Below are 17,410 nucleotides of genomic sequence, written 5' to 3' on the forward strand. Positions count from 1 at the left end.
TAAATACTATACTATATTTTTGGTTGGTTTTTACTATAAATAGTTATTGATAGCCTAACAATAATTTTTGTAATCATTTTAATGGTAATTTATTTTAGTCCAATGCTTAAAGGTTATCGATTGGATGCATTTAACACAACTTTACCTATACCTGCATACTCATTGTGTTTTATAATATCTAAACTGCAAACGCCAAATGAAATTATCCTGCCCGATGATCCAACTATTCAAAGCATACGAATTTGGAATAATAACATAACAAATGCCTTTTTAAAGGTAAGATTAAGAGATTAAATAAAAAATTATTTTATTGTAGTTTTTATACCCTTGCAGAGGGTATTATAATTTTGGTCAAAAGTGTGCAACGCAGTAAAGGAGACATCTCCCACCCTATAAAGTATATATATTCTTGATCAGGATCACCTCCTGAGTTGATATGAGCATGTCCGTCTGTCCGTCTGTGTGTCTGTTTCTACGCGAACTAGTCTCCCAGTTTTAACGCTATCGTCTTGAAACTTTGCACACACCCTTCTTTCATTTGCACGCAGTATATAAGTCGGAACGGCCCGGATCGGCCGACTATATCCTATAGCTGCCATATAACTCTCTCTGCTAACTCTCTGCCGGTGTTTTTAGAGTTAGAGAGTTCAATTTGACATGAGAGCTATTTTTGGCAAAATAATACGACGTGCCAAATTTCATAAGGATCGGCCGACTATATCCTATAGCTGCCATATAACTGAACGATCGAAAATGACCCAACTTTCGTGTTTTTGAAGATAGAAAGCTGGAACTTGGCACAGATTTTATTTTTGGTCAGTTGATCCAACCTACCAAATTTTATTAGGATCGGCCGACTATATCCTATAGCTGCCATATAACTGAACGATCGGAAATGGTTTTTGGTAAAAATACCAACTTTGGTATTGTTAAAGATAGAAGCTTGGGACTTTGTTTTTAGATTTTTTATTGTAATTAATTTGTTTTATTATGATGTAATCATAAGGATCGGCCAACTATATCCGATGTTTGCGATATATATCCGGTTTTAACTGCAAGGGTATATCAACTTCGGCTCCGCCGGAAGTTAGCTTTCCTTTCTAGTTTTCATTGATTTTTTTTATTCTCCACCGAAATTTGTATACCCGGAACTGGTAGAGTACAACGCACTATGGGGATGCATTATGCACTATTTTCCCTATAGTGCTTTGTAATAAATATTATTAAATATTTGTAATAAAATTATAAATAAATATTAGGCTATAAAACAGAGGGAATCTCAACACCCTTGCAGCCTACAAAAAATGGAAAAAAATTGATATTATTGTTTGGTCATTGAGGGTTTTCAATGCCGTAATCCGCACCAAAATAAAAAGCCGAATTTATGTAATTTTAAAAACGTTATAAATGTTTATTCCTGCATGCAGATGAAGCCGGATGATCAGCAGATAGACCAGCTAAGGGTGCCTGCAGAGACTCAAGTAATGTACAGAGAGGGCGGCCCGACTCGTCATACGCGAGGCTAAAGCTCTCGATAATGGAGAATGGCCTAAAGAAAGGCCCTTTAAGTCGAGCGGCCGAGAGAGAGTCAGCTTGCGACCAACTAAGTGCTTTGGACAAACTTAAGCATAAATAAATAAACATTACACTAAACATTACATTAACATTATTTAAACATTAACATTAAACCGCTTTGCTGGTGCCTGACCTGACATTGGCATTTATATACTGTTGTGTTCTTGTTGAATTCTATTTTAGACTGCTTTATTGTATGCGAAGCTTACAGAGTTACCAGATTCTTTAAGTACTATTTTGGTGTATAAGTGTATAGAATGGAGGAGTTAAGAACAGATGTGAGATTGACAATATATAACACATCTCCTCCTTTAATTTAGAACAAATACGATTTTTAGGTTTTAGGTTTTTAGGTAAAACGATCTACTTCTTGGCGAACACGACTACTTTGGCGAACTTGTGTGCCGGATGAAAGTCGTGCTGGTTGTTTTTGCCTTGGGTGTTGGTTCGATGATGTGGAGCTCTCGGGTGCCTCAGGTTCAGAATGACGTTGCTGAACGGTTGACGGAGTTACTGGTTCATCTTGTTCATCATCTTCATCTTCTTGTTGTTGTAGTGGTTGATCTTGTTGTTGTAGTGGATGATTTGAAGAGGGCGGAATATCCGGGATCCAAAAGAGCTCTGGAGGTTTTTCGATGGAGCTGCTTGCTGAGAACTTCGGTTTTAGCTGGTTGAAATGGCGCTTGATATAACCATTTGTGGTGCGAACCAAGAAAAGCATTTTTCCAATTGGACGGTCAATAGAGCCTTCAATCCACTTTTCTCCCCTTGCATAATTACGAGCGTAGTCCATTTAATTTGGGACGTAGTTGGTAACCGATTGCTTGGCTTCGACAGGCTGCTCGAAAAGTTGACTTAGTACGGTACGGACTGGACGACCATGGATTAACTCGGCGGGAGATTTTCCGTGGGAATTTGAAGTGAACCTGTAGGAAGCAAGGTATTTAGTAACTGCTGCTCGGACTTGTATACCGTCTTTGAGGTTTTTCTTGACAGAGAATTTAAACGTCTGAACAAAACACTCTGCTAATCCATTGGATGCTGGATGGAACGGTGCTGTGGTAATGTGTTTTATTCCATAATGTTTGCAGAATTCCTCAAAGGCGTCAGCCGTAAGCTGCGGACCGTTGTCGCTGACCATGGTTTTTGGATATCCTTCGATGGCGAATATCGATTATAGTGCAGCGATCGTGTTAGCGGTCGTACGACATTTGAACTACAAATGGGAACTGCGAGTAAGCCTACACAGATTAGCCACATGGAATTGAATATTGGGCCGGCGAAGTCGATATGGATTCGCTCCCACGCTGTTGTAGCTGCAGGCCAACTTTGGTACTCTTTTGGAGGAGCAGGATTGTTGCACTTGCAGATGCTGCATGACTGAGTAAGGCTTTTAATGTCTGCGTCGATTGTAGGCCACCAAACATGTTGTCTCGCTAGCTGCCTCATTCGAACAATGCCCCAATGTCCTTCGTGTAACAGATTCAGGATACACGCTTGAAAAGTTACTGGGATTACTACACGACTGACATCTGTGTGTAGGCAATGCAATTTTTTGTTGGTTGTGAGGGCAAATTTTCGATTAAAGTATGGTGATAATGCTTACTCGTCTTGCTGAAGTTTTTCTGGCCATCCTATAGTAACATACCGTAAGACTTGTTTGAGAAGTTTGTCCTTTTCGATGTGGTTGCGAATGATCTCAGAGTTGATCGGTGGTGACAGTTCCATTTCAATGTGGCAGGCTTCTTCTTCTCTGTCGAAATCCGGATCCATGCCCACGGGAAGGCGCGATAGCGCATCTTCGTTGCCATGAGCAGATGTAGAACGATACTCAATCTCAAAAATATAGGCCATGAGAATGATGGCCCAGAGCTGTAGCCTGTTTGACGTCATTAAAGGTAGATGCTTGCCTGGATTGAAAATCGTTACAAGTGGCTTGTGATCTTTCGTAAGGTAAACTTTCGGCCTTACAAATATTGGTGAAAACGTTTTACTCCGAATATTATAGAAAGTCCCTCTTTTTCGATTTGGCTGTTTTTTACCTGATGCTTGTCAAGCGTTTTGGATGCGAAAACAAGAGGCCTCTCCTTGCCATCATGTTGGATATGTAAAAGGACTACACCTATACCAAAAGAATTTGCATCCGTCGTTAGGATTAGTGGTAGATTTTCATCTAAATGAGCTAGCTGAGTCGCGTTGATAATATGGGACTTCAGAGCTGTAAAAGCTTGTTGTTGTTGCGAAAGAAAAACTGTCTTCGAACCCAAATTTTCTCGCTCGGGGATTGACTCGGGTTTCTAGCGGATCCCGCCTGCGACGCAACAACCTCCCACACCAGCAATTGATTTTTAGGTCAGTCTAACTCTGTATCAGTCGATATGACTGTTAGTTAAGTTAAAAAAATAAGATTTGATACACCTCTTGTTAGTCTCGCAAAGAGAAGATTCAAAAAAAAACAAGAAAGGAAAGCTAACTTCGGGCGGAGCCGAAGTTTATATACCCTTGCAGTTTAAACCGGATATATATCGCAAACATCGGATATAGTTGGCCGATCCTTATGGAAATATGAATATATAATCCAATTTATTACAATACAAAATCTAAAAAAAGTCTCAAGCTTCTATCTTCAAAAACACCAAAAGTGGTATTTCTACCAAAAACCATTTCCGATCGTTCAGTTATATGGCAGCTATAGGATATAGTCGGCCGATCGTTATGAAATTTGGTAGATCGGATTAACTGACCAAGAATATAATCTGTACCAAGTTCCAGCTTTCTATCTTTAACAACACGAAAGTTGGGTCATTTCCGATCGTTCAGTTATATGACAGCTATAGGATATAGTCGGCCGATCCTTACGAAATTTGGCATGTCGTAATGTTTTGCCAAAAATAGCACTCATGTCAAATTTGAACTCTGTAACTTTAAAAACGTCAAAGTTATACAATTTCCGATCAATCAGTTATATGGCAGCTATAGGATATAGTCGGCCGATCCGGGCCGTTCCGACTTATATACTGCGTGCAAAGGAAAGAAGGGTGTGTGCAAAGTTTCAAGACGATAGCTATAAAACTGAGAGACTAGTTCGCGTAGAAACAGACAGACGGACAGACAGACGGACAGACAGACGGACAGACAGACGGACAGACGGACATGCTCATATCAACTCAGGAGGTGATCCTGATCAAGAATATATATACTTTATAGGGTCGGAGATGTCTCCTTCACTGCGTTGCACACTTTTGACCAAAATTATAATACCCTCTGCAAGGGTATAAAAAAAAGGTAGAAAAAAAAAAAAAGTTACAAAAGTCCTCTAGAAAAACGGCATTAACCTGTGTCGATGTCTCCAAAAAATTTATTTGGCAAGCGTATCGTTGTTTTGTGAAGCATTTTCACGGATTTAGGATTTTTTAGATCCTATTTTATTCATGTTTGAGGTCCCAACAAGACGACAAGTAGTAGCTCTGGCCAAGGAGTTTTTGGGTGACACATCATTGCACCCTTGAACGATTAGTGATATGTTGGCCTGGTCTGTTATTATTACCTTGGGTATTCCAAAATTTGCGACCCACTGTGACCAAAAAGCTTTAGCCACTGTTTCGGCCGTGATGTCTGTGATAGGGTTAGCTTCCGGCCAGCGAGTAAATCTATCTATCATAATGAGTCTGTAACAACATTTTTGAAAGAATGGCATTGTTGGAATAAGCAGAAGTAGAAAGATTTATATTGTATATATATACACTAAGCAGCTGCGCTTAATGTGCATCTAAACATAAACATTGTTATCTTTTGTCGGTTCTTAACTTTTCTGCACTATTCTACGCTCCATCTCGCTTTCACTCAGCGTCGCTCCTGGATTATGTTGACTTTATTGCTGCACCCAAGCTACATGTACATAGCGAAATGCATTTATTGTGCAAGCCGTTAGCTTCTCGCTCTCGGTTCGGTGGAATACGTTTCTCCCTTGCACTTGTCTTGTGCTAAGCCACTGAGCAGAGCAGGTGTGAATTGAGCCCTAAATAAAGTTCAGTTTTGATTTGGAATTGTCAATTTATTTTTATTATTAAATTGGGGGCATGACAGCTATCTTTTGGTCAACCCGTGAACCCGTCGTGATCCGCGCTATCGATTGTTACAATCGCGCTATCGATTGTTATCGATTGTTGCAAATGCTTACATTTACGTTTTGGTTACAACATGGATTCTGGAGCTAAGGCTAGCACGGCTTTTATTGCTTGCGAAACTCTGCGCTAAAAGCTCTCCGAGCGTTGGAAATTTCAGATGCGAACTATTCTGTGGCTCTTGATCTATTATGTACTAGATTTAATGAAACTGAAGCTTACTGGCTAGCCTGGTCGTAATAAAATGTACCTGAGAACCAGAATCTAAAATAGCCCGGTAAGGGAGCATTGCACCAGAACGACTTCGCACTAGAACACTGGCGGTAGGTAGCAAAGCTACTTCGGATCCTGTGTCAGAAGTGCATTGGCGGAAAGAGTAGATTGGCTGGGTCAGCATTCTGATAAGGCGGGGAGGATACTTATGGAGCCGAAAACGAGGATGCTATGTGAATAGGTGGAGAGTCCCGGGCGTGCAGAAATATGTGATGGCTGCGGCGAGAAATTCGGCAGTGGGCTTAGCTTCATCCACGAGCAAAGTGGTTTTATCCTTAAACACAGAAAACAAAGAGACAGTCTTGTTGCTTCCCTCCATCGCCCTTCAACCGATAGTGCACTTAAACGAGGACAGGCGAATATTCCGTGGGTTGACGCCCCTCACATAGGACACGCAGGGATAGGGGTGTTAATTACCATGCACGATCTATTGTTAGTTAGTCTAACCACCTGGTTCGTTGGCGCATGGGAGGCACCGCTGCTTCAAAAACCGGGCCATGGATTCCCACATTGGAATCGTATCTTCCTTGAGGGCAGCTTAAGTTTGCCCCCACTTGGCCTGGGTTAAAGGATCCAGCTTCTGGACTAGGATTTGCACTAGGAGGCAGCCTTGTATTTCCTTTTCGCTGTTCTGAAGACTTCTGTACGATGTACTGCTGTGTGGCTTCCGACGATAGTATCCTTAAATGCATTTCGCGTTTCTATGACCCAACGAGATAAGTCGGCTCGCTTCAAAATTTTTTCCCCAGTCGCATGCCGTCATTCAAAAGCTTACCAAGAAAATGGATTTGCGATACGTTGGAATGACATCAAATTGTTGAAATCAAAAAGGTTGATGCCTCCGTCTATTCCACTCGCTTCACTGTCTCCATTTATCGACAAGGTTGGTTTGCTTCGCATTGATGGGGTCTTCGGACTAGGCTTTGATGGACAACATCCGATCATATTGCCAAATAAGATCAGCCATCATAACGCACTTTCACAAAATGCATTCCGGTCCGTTATTTTTGTTGGCTAAAATTTCACGCAGTATTGTCTTATGGGGGAAGGCTGTTTTCAAGGTGGTCAGTAAGTGTATCAAGCTTCCGCACTAAGGCGGGTCATTAAAAATTTTTTTCGACTTTGAAACGTTAATAGGGCTTAAAATCTGTGTACACATGTCCAGAATACGTGTGCAAAATCCGATTGCTGTGCGACGATGTCTTCCGTCTGCGCATTGACGGCAAAAATAAAAAAATTTTAGGTGAATGTATGGAAAATTTGGAATTTTGGTAATTTTTTTTCTGTATCAATGTTTAATGTTCATAGTCTTCATCTAGCTTTCTTTGAGTTCGGACGTCTACTTTTTCGCTCATGTCGCCTCTCGTTTGCACCGAGTGCAGTGCAGAAGTTACTGCTACCCAACTTCGTGGGTGTGAGGCCGTTCGGTGCGCGTCGATCTGCCGGCGTGCCTATCACACCGCTTGTGTTGATTTGCCCTCGGAGGCTATAAAACTACTTATTAACATTCCGAACTTAATGTGGCAATGTGATAGCTGCGTCATTGGAAATGATTCGCATTCCAAAATTGATGAGCTAAATCATAAAGTTCTAGATCTGGAGTCCCGCTTCGAAAGCCTTAATGCCAAAGTTGACCTTGCCCTGGTAAATGGAGCGGCTGTGCCCGCTCGACGCGCCTCTTCGGCTGGGGTGCATGTTGCTGCTCCCCCTGCTATGCCCACCACCACTGGGAGCATAAAGGCTACTCTGGGGATTTTTGGCCTATGTCGGTAAAAGTCAGCCGGTTTGTTCATAGAGAGCCTGCCAAGGTTATTGACCTCCCGGCGATTCTACCTTTGCCTCATTCGCGATCTTCAAAAAACCCCCAGTAAGCGGCGCCGCTGGCGCCGTTACCTCTTATTCTTCTCAAGCTGCAGTTCGTCACCCCGTTTGCTCTCTGCTGCGTTACCAACAACAATCGGTGTGGGCGTTCATGGTAACGGTTGACGCTGTCTTCAATTCCTCCAATAATTGGCTTCGTTTGCTGATCGATATTCTTCAACAACAACAACTTTTTTCAAGGCGAGTTGTTTATTTCTTTTCTTCACTTGTGGATGCCCAGCAACAACAAGACGATGGTAATCGAGACGTTTGCAGCGCATCGCTTATCTTATGTCTTTTCGCTGGGCCACTCGCTGGTGCTTTCTTTTCGCCGATGGAAGATGTTTATTTACGTTTTGGACGTGTGGGTGGATCTTTGCTGCGTTTGGATGTCCCTGACTATGAACGCTCAATGTTTTCACCTGGCACTGGATCTGCCTTGCAACGGGACTCTCGCAGGTCTACTGATGAGTCTAATGGAAATTTCTATGTGTCCTTGTCGGCAATTTTGCAAGCTATGCGTATTGGATATGCACCAGTACCAGGAGTGCACTTTCATCATCACCGCCTTGCCGTCCAATTCCCAGTTCGGACTGTAGCTACTCGTCGTCCTCGGACCCTATTAAAAGCCTAAAAGTTCTATTCCAAAATATATCGGGAATGAGAACCAAGGCCCGGATGGTATTCATCAATTCTTCTGCCTGCGATTTTGACGTAATCATCCTTGTGGAAACTTGGCTCAATGACAAATTCAGCTCCTCTGAGTTCTTCGAGCCTAATTTGTACCATGTATTACGAAAGGACCGAGATGCATTTAGTACCCAGTGTGGGCGAGGTGGAGGTGTGATCATCGCTATCCGTCGATCTCTTCAGGCTACACCACTGCGCCTTCCGGTGGCCGACCCTCTACTGGATCAGCTTGCGGTTTCAATCCAGGGCGTCCATGGCCCGTTTGCATCATTGCATCATACATCCCTCCGAACAGCGCATTTAGTATATATCATGCGCATATGGAAAACATCACTAGTGTCTGTGCTAGAACGTCGGACCCTACCGCTTTGACGGTAGCTGGCGATTTCAACCTGAGCTCCATTGTCTGGTCTTGGGACCCGGAATCTCCCTGCATGCTACCTAGCAACGTTCACCAGAGTCATTGTAGTTTTAGATGATATTTTTGTCTGGGCCTCTCCCAAGTAAATAATTTTTTTAATGATTTATCCAAAATTCTTGATCATATATTTTTAAAAAATTTGGTTAATAGTAAAGTAGAATTATGCAATGTACCATTAAGTCCTTGTGATATGCACCACAAGCCGTTGGTAATTAATATTGAGTTTTATAGTTTTTTGCCTTCTGCTTCTCCCATTCCATATTATCATCTGAATGACACTAACTTGTCACTTATTAACGCCTCCATTTCAGCCTTTGATTGGGTTTCCCTTTTTTCGGATGGCTCAATCGATGATTGGTATACTAAGTTCTTGGTTGCCCTTTTTAATATTATTGATACTTATGCCCCTGTGAGGGTACGAAGATCCTATAGGCTTCCCTGGTATACAAAAGGTTTAAAAAACTTAAAGAACAGAAGGGATAAGCACTACAAACGATTTATAATGACAGGTGAGACTCGAGCAGGAGAGCTGTACTGGCAATTTAAGCGGGAATTTGATTTCCTTAATAAGTTCCTCTACAATCAGTATATATCCGATGTTGAAGCTAGCCTTCGATCTAATCTAACAGCAAAAAGTCAAAATCAAAACCATATGTTATTGTAATTTAGCAGCCGACTCGGATCAGGGCGTTTCTGATCTTTTTGCAAAATACTTTGCCTCTAACTTGGAGCCGAAGGTTCCTTAGAGTGATCATGAAACTCTTCTTAGCATTGAGCCTTTTCTTAATGTGAGTAACATGGACGTTTTGGATGGTGACCTAGTTGAAGCCACTGGACATTGACCGAGTCGCTCACACCTGACGTGGACGGTATCTCCCCATTCTTTCTTAAGAGGAGTATCGCTTCTCTTTCTACTCCCCTTCAACTGCTGTTCTCCTTTTCGCTCTCATCATGTAGATTCCCCCACCGGTGGAAGATGACCTCTATAACGCCTATTCACAAAGGTGGCAGTAGGTGTGATGTTACCAACTATCGACCTATAGCCAAAATTTGCAACGTCACTAAGATACTGGAGCGGATAGTAACTAAAAAATTGACTTTTCTGGCTCGCAATTTCATATCCCCCAACAAGCATGGTTTTTTGCCTGGGAGGTCCACTACCACTAATTTAGCTGTCTTCTCTAAGCACTGCTTTGAAGCTTTTGAAAACCGATTTCAGGTTGATGCCATTTACACCTACTTCTCCAAAGCCTTCGACAAAGTGTGTCATGCTGCCCTTCTGGCCAAATTATATAAATTAGGTATTCATTCCTGCCTATTAAGTTGGTTCAAGTCTTATCTGGCTGACCGACCTTGCCACGTTACTGTTGGAGACGCTATCTCAAGTCCATTTGTCACCTCCTCTGTTCTATTTATCATTTTCATTAATGACATCTCGTCATGCTTTCGTCATTCGCACTTTTTAATGTATGCGGATATTCTTAAAATCTATAAATCCATTAGCTGCATTAGTGACAGTTACTTGTTACAGGAGGATACATCCAAAGTTTACTCATGGTGCTCCCGCAATCTTCTTCCATTAAACTTATCTAAGTGTATGTTTACCCGTTACAGTAGGCGGTCTCTTGAAATCTGTACGGGTTATTCCATCAGTAATTATACAGCAAATTTAAATTTTCTGGTCACTAAGACTATATCCTACCTAAAGCGTATGCTATGCTGAGCTTTGTTAAGAGGCACGTTAACCAGTTCAAAAGTCCATACTCAAGCTTCAGCGTCTATGCTGCTTTTATTCGGTCGAGGCTGGAATATGCCTCAATCATTTGGAATCCGGATTGTAAAGTTGGTTCCAACAGAATTGAGCGACTCCAGAAAAAATTTTTAAAATTTGCATTTCTGCCTCTAAGGTTTCAGGATCCTGTTCCTTTATACCAGAGCCGTTGCCTTCTTCTGAGTGTTTGCACGTTGGAGGATCGGCGTAAACTGGCCGCTTTAACTTTTTTGAATAATTTAATCGTTGATAACATTGATTGTCCTTTTTTATTGGGACTCATTAACTTCAATGTTCCTCAAAGGGATCTTCGTACCTTTGCCCCCTTTCGAATCAAGTGTCATAGGGCCAATTATCTTTTAAATGAGCCGATTGAGCGGGCTCTTTCTTATTTTAATTCTTTGCCGCCTAGCCTCCGAATTGAGTGGGGCTCTGATAAGGGTTTGTTAAAACGCAAGTTAATCAGGCATTTATTAAGTTTTTGTTAATTTTGTAGTTTTATTTATTAGGTGTAAGTTGTTATTATGTAGCCATGTAAGGATTTGTCCGTTGGCGAAATAAATAAATAAACTTTTACTAGCCAAAAACGGTTGTCTTGGCCACCAAAACACGTTAAAATTGTAGTAGAATCTATACCTGTTCTAGAGAACTCTGTCAAAACGTCAAAAAGAGTAATCAAATTTGACCTCATTTCCATAAAATCCGCCTACTCACTTCTTCGTGGAAAAAGTTAATATTGAAAGTTTTTGTAGTTTTTTATACCCTTGCAGAGGGTATTATAATTTTGGTCAAAAGTGTGCAACGCAGTGAAGGAGACATCTCCGACCCTATAAAGTATATATATTCTTGATCAGGATCACCTCCTGAGTTGATATGAGCATGTCCGTCTGTCCGTCTGTCCGTCTGTCCGTCTGTCCGTCTGTCCGTCTGTCCGTCTGTCTGTCCGTCTGTCTGTTTCTACGCGAACTAGTCTCTCAGTTTTAAAGCTATCGTCTTGAAACTTTGCACACACCCTTCTTTCCTTTGCACGCAGTATATAAGTCGGAACGGCCCGGATCGGCCGACTATATCCTATAGCTGCCATATAACTGATTGATCGGAAATGGTATAACTTTGGTGTTTTTAGAGTTAGAGAGTTCAAATTTGACATGTGAGCTATTTTTGGCAAAACATTACGTCATGCCAAATTTCATAAGGATCGGCCGACTATATCCTATAGCTGCCATATAACTGAACGATCGGAAATGACCCAACTTTCGTGTTTTTGAAGATAGAATGCTGGAACTTAGTACAGATTTAATTCTTGGTCAGTTGATCCAACCTACCAAATTTCATTAGGATCGGCCGACTATATCCCATAGCTGCCATATAACTGAACGATCGGAAATGGTATTTGGTAGAAATATCAACTTTCGTATTTTTGAAGATAGAAGTTTGGGACTTTTTTTAGATTTTGTATTGTAATAAATTGGATTATATATTCCTATTCCCATAAGGATCGGCCAACTATATCCGATGTTTGCGATATATATCCGGTTTTAACTGCAAGGGTATATAAACTTCGGCTCCGCCCGAAGTTAGCTTTCCTTTCTTGTTTTTTTTCATTTTTATACCCTTGCAGAGGGTATTATAATTTTGGTCAAAAGTGTGCAACGCAGTGAAGGAGACATCTCAGACCCTATAAAGTATATATATTCTTGATCAGGATCACCTCCTGAGTTGATATGAGCATGTCCGTCTGTCCGTCTGTCTGTCCGTCTGTCTGTCCGTCTGTCTGTTTCTACGCAAACTAGTCTCTCAGTTTTGAAGCTATCGTCTTGAAACTTTGCGCACACCCTTCTTTCCTTTGCACGCAGTATATAAGTCGGAACGGCCCGGATCGGCCGACTATATCCTATAGCTGCCATATAACTGATTGATCGGAAATGGTATAAATTTGGTGTTTTTAGAGTTAGAGAGTTCAAATTTGACATGAGAGCTATTTTTAGCAAAACATTACGACATGCCAAATTTCATAAGGATCGGCAGACTATATCCTATAGCTGCCATATAACTGATTGATCGGAAATGACCCAACTTTCGTGTTTTTGAAGATAGAAAGCTGGAACTTGGTACAGATTATATTCTTGGTCAGTTGATCCGACCTACCAAATTTCATTAGGATCGGCCGACTATATCCTATAGCTGCCATATAACTGAACGATCGGAAATGGTATTTGGTAGAAATATCAACTTTCGTATTTTTGAAGATAGAAGTTTGGGACTTTTTTTAGATTTTGTATTTTAATAAATTGGATTATATATTCCTATTCTCATAAGGATCGGCCAACTATATCCGATGTTTGCGATATATATCCGGTTTTAACTGCAAGGGTAGATCAACTTCGGCTCCGCCCGAACTTAGCTTTGCTTTCTTGTTTAGAAATAATTTTATGATATTTGCAGCTTTTTGCCACCTTAGATTCACTTACATATGTGAATCATAAGGGTCCAGGACTCACCTCTTGGCGGTGGCTGCAATTCGAGTCCCTCCCGTCCCACACCCAGCCAACCACCCTCTCGTGCGGGACGAGTTTTACGTTTTAAAGTCTTTTTTGCTTTCAAACTTGGGCATAAGGTTTCGATCTTGGAGTCTAACGCGTATGAATCCGTCGCGCGCTGTGTGTCCACATTTTTTACTCGAAGCCACTGTTACTTCTTTGACAACCCTCTCTACAGATTACGTATGCGATGCAACGTTGGCTAATCGGGCGTCAGGCATTTGGGCAAGCGGAGCTTCTATGATGCGTTGTATTTCGATTTCCGTCAAGTTGGTGGTTAACGGTGGTTCGGAAATTTTTTCCTCGGGCCATTCGATCATCTCTGTATAATCATTTGCATAGAAATTCAGGATCGGTGGGATGAATTTCCGGACGATAGTAGGGTTGCTGCGTTTGCGGGCCTGCAAAATTCGACGAACTGCTTGTTGCCGCACTTCTATCCTCTCGTCGTGTAACATTGCCACCAAAATATTTTCGTGGTGCGCGTGGAAAGCGTTATCTTGGAGAACCTTTTGTGCTACTTCTTTCAACTGCTTGGGGATAGTACGTATAGCAATCATTGTATGCCATAGGATTTTAGAAGCGTTTTTTAAAGTGCCCTCACGTTTGATACGGAACCATGAGGGAGAGTACACTGTCACCACGAACATTGTAAGATTCTTTAAATTGGCTAAAGGTTTTGGAGTAGAAACGTATAGTCTAAGTATACGGCTACCTGTGGTAAGCCATCTTGCGTGATGCATTTTCCCAGGTTTTTTGTTAGCAAGCTCATGAGAGACTACACCACATGATACGGCTTTGTACATATCATATAGGTAGAGTTGGTCAGTGCTGAGCTTATTTTTCTCAACTTCAGGAAGCTCACAGGATATTGCTTTGAACCTCTTTATGGGCAAACTTTCACAGTTTTGTAGAAAATATCCGAGAATCCAGTAGGTCCTGTAGTTGGACCGTCTATTGCCTCAATTACATGACGCAATGGCAATTCGTTAGTGTGCAATTGACAAATGTCCCACTGCAGAGGCCGCCCAAGTTCCTTTTCCATACGGCGGATAATGCCGTTGTGTATTCCTGTATTTGTTGGAGCACCGTCACATCCCACGAGTTTTAGCGTCAACAAATCACCATAGTTCTCTTCTTGAAGATAAGTCCAGATAGACTTAAACTCTTCTTCAGCCCCAGATTCTGATACAACCTGACCAAAATATTCATCACCGGGTTGTTTTACGAGGGATAAATGGTTTTCTTTAACAACTCTTTGGTGTTGACGGCCATCACTCGTAGTTTCAATCGTAAGAGCATTATCTTCGCGGCCGTCAAAAAATAAAGCTTCAATGGTTACATCGTCCTTTCACGTCTTACTTTGCTCTTGTCAATAATAAGTGGGCCTTTCGATGTATATGGCATTGTTTTGCCAGAGGAAACCTCTGGCCGTGAAAGATCCTGGAGAAGAGATGATGCAAGAGATGCTGCAGCTCTGTCTCCGATTCCAAATCTGTCACACTTGCTGGCAAAAGAGGTCAATCTAGGCAGTTTCACTCTAGATCTATCAGCAGATAAAGCGGGTACACTAAAGTCAGCGTCTTTTATATCACTGTCACTTGTTTCATCGTCACTAGCATACAAGGAACCACTGGAATCTTCAATTGGTCTCTTGTTAACTCTGTTATCCTCGATGGCTTTCCTTCTCGTTTACGCAGCTTAGCGGTAGTTTTCTTATCTACCTATGATAATTTTCCGATTTGTACGCTGATCTTGCAAAAACTCCCTTTCCGCTGCTGGCACTTTGTTTTGCAAAGAGCATTTTCAGATGGAGTGGTGGCACTTGCAGGCAGCTACATCAAACAACACTCTAAACTGTGCATGAAAAACAGAAACTTTTTTTTTGAAAGCATCACTCTCACTGTCTCTTTTAAATGACTTCTTTAGCTGTTGATAGGTAGAAACGTAATTTTTTAACAGTTGCTCCATTCTTGTAACGCTCACCACAGGAATGGAAGCCGATAACCAGACGTCGGTTACGGGTTTCAGCACTTTCTTTAGTGCTTCTCTAAAAGATGGGTTGGTAAACAGATTTACTACGATTCACTTGTGAATTATTTGAGATACACAAACTAAGCAACTGTAGAACAACAGGTCTACATACACACTTTCTACGTTGACACGCAGAAGTTAATATTGGGCCCTAACGATTCACACAAGTAAATGTAAGGTGGCGAAGAGATGCAAATTTAAAATTATAATTTTCGAGAAATAAATTTAAAGAACACGCAATTTTTCGACATTAACTTTCAACAAGGTAAAGTGAGTAAACAGCGGATTTCGAAAACGGTCCGATTCGATTACTTTTTCCGACTTTTTGACAGAGTTCTCTAGAATAGGTATAGGTTTGACAACAATTCATACGTATTTTAGTGTCTGGGAATACCGCTTTTGACTACTAAAAGTTGGAAATATGTAAGTAGAGAAAAATTGCTAGAATTTGAAATTTTTTGTAAATATACCAAAATTTTTTTTATTTTTGTCGTCAATGCGCAGACGGAAGACATCGTCGCACAGCAATCGGATTTTGCACGCGTATTCTGGACATGTGTACACAGCTTTTAAGCCCTATTAGCGTTTCAAAGTCGAAAAAAAAATGTTTAATGACCCGCCCTATTCCGCACCAAACCGCTGGAATAAGGCTCCCATAAAATGTTACATTATCGGGGAGGTATATGCTTTACTACTAAAGCCGTGCATCTGAAGCTGATCAAGGGTCTAACTATCGTCTTTTTCTTGGCGCCCCGAAAAGACTTATTAGGACCAGCCGAAGGCCCAGGCAGATTAGGTCGGACAACGTAACTAATTCCCTGGGAACCAAGAGGGGCAGTAAAAACAGTCAAGCATCTATACCGTGCAGTTGGTCCCATACAAGCCGCTCTCAAACGTAAAACAGTAAACAAGCTTTACTTTTTTGCAATAAGAACCTAAGAATTGCAGAAATTTAATTTTTTTTATGTTATGTTATATATTTTTATACCCTTGCAGAGGGTATTATAATTTTGTCCAAAAGTGTGCAACGCAGTGAAGGAGACATCTCCGACCCTATAAAGTATATATATTCTTGATCAGGATCACCTCCTGAGTTGATATGAGCATGTCCGTCTGTCCGTCTGTTTCTACGCGAACTAGTCTCTCAGTTTTAAAGCTATCGTCTTGAAACTTTGCACACACCCTTCTTTCTTTTGCACGCAGTATATATGTAAGTCGAAACGGCTGGGATCGGCCTATATCCTATAGCTGCCATATAACTGATTGATCGGAAATGGTATAACTTTGGTGTTTTTAGAGTTAGAGAGTTCAAATTTGACATAAGAGCTATTTTGGCAAAACATTACGACATGCCAAATTTCATAGGGATTGGCCGACTATATCCTATAGCTGCCATATAACTGAACGATCGGAAATGACCCAACTTTCGTGTTTTTGAAGATAGACAGCTGGAATTTAGTACAGACTCTATTTTTGGTCAGTTGATCCAACCTACCAAATTTTATTAGGATCGGCCGACTATATCCTATAGCTGCCATATAACTGAACGATCGGAAATGACCCAACTTTTGTGTTTTTGAAGATAGAAAGCTGGAACTTGGTAAAGATTATATTATTGGTCAGTTGATCCAACCTACCAAATTTCATAAGGATCGGCCAACTATATCCGATGTTTGCGATATATATCCGGTTTTAGCTGCAAGGGTATATAAACTTCGGCTCCGCCCGTTTGTATTTTGTTGAAACTTGTATTTTTGATTTCAAGGAAAAAAAATTGTTGTTTGGTTTTCTAAATAAATAAAATAAATCTTATTAATATATATATGAAGTCTCAATATATATAAAAAAAAACATTTTTTTCAATTTATCGATTTATATCGATTTGTTTTGAAAAATCGAAAATAATCGATGCACTGAGAATCGATGCTGAGCTGAGCCACTGAAAGGAGTAGGTGTGAATTTAACCCTAAATAAAGTTCAGTTTTAATTTGGAATTTTTATTAGTTATTTATTTTTATTATTAAATTCGAGGCTGTAAGCCGCTTGGCAGCTAACAGGCATGATAACGATGTACAGATGAACGTTGCGGAATCTTGTATCATTTGGAGGAGTGAGTTTCTCT

General features: G+C 41.0%; 1 protein-coding gene and 1 long non-coding RNA gene across 8 annotated transcripts in view; both read left to right on the forward strand.

Annotated features, from left to right (window-relative positions):
- The window catches only part of LOC108119101 (aminopeptidase N), a 408,837-nt gene that overhangs the window by 167,545 nt on the left and 223,882 nt on the right, over positions 1 to 17,410 (forward strand). For 5 of the 6 annotated variants that reach the window (XM_070280361.1, XM_070280363.1, XM_070280362.1 and 2 more), the window contains one exon: positions 99 to 276. In XM_070280361.1, coding sequence (XP_070136462.1) covers positions 99 to 276 — 178 coding nt within the window. The remainder of the gene's footprint in view (positions 1 to 98; positions 277 to 17,410) is intronic. The other variant, XM_043209590.2, reaches the window with a different exon arrangement.
- Positions 15,392 to 16,248, forward strand: LOC138926420 (uncharacterized). 2 transcript variants are annotated; one of them, XR_011442948.1, is made up of 3 exons: positions 15,392 to 15,558; positions 15,621 to 15,711; positions 15,793 to 16,248. It is a non-coding gene; the product is annotated as an uncharacterized lncRNA (long non-coding RNA). The 2 variants fall into 2 exon arrangements; XR_011442949.1 differs by having other exon boundaries at positions 15,392 to 15,553.

This window comes from Drosophila bipectinata, chromosome 3L, assembly GCF_030179905.1.
Source record: "Drosophila bipectinata strain 14024-0381.07 chromosome 3L, DbipHiC1v2, whole genome shotgun sequence".
NCBI classification, from domain to species: domain Eukaryota; kingdom Metazoa; phylum Arthropoda; class Insecta; order Diptera; family Drosophilidae; genus Drosophila; species Drosophila bipectinata.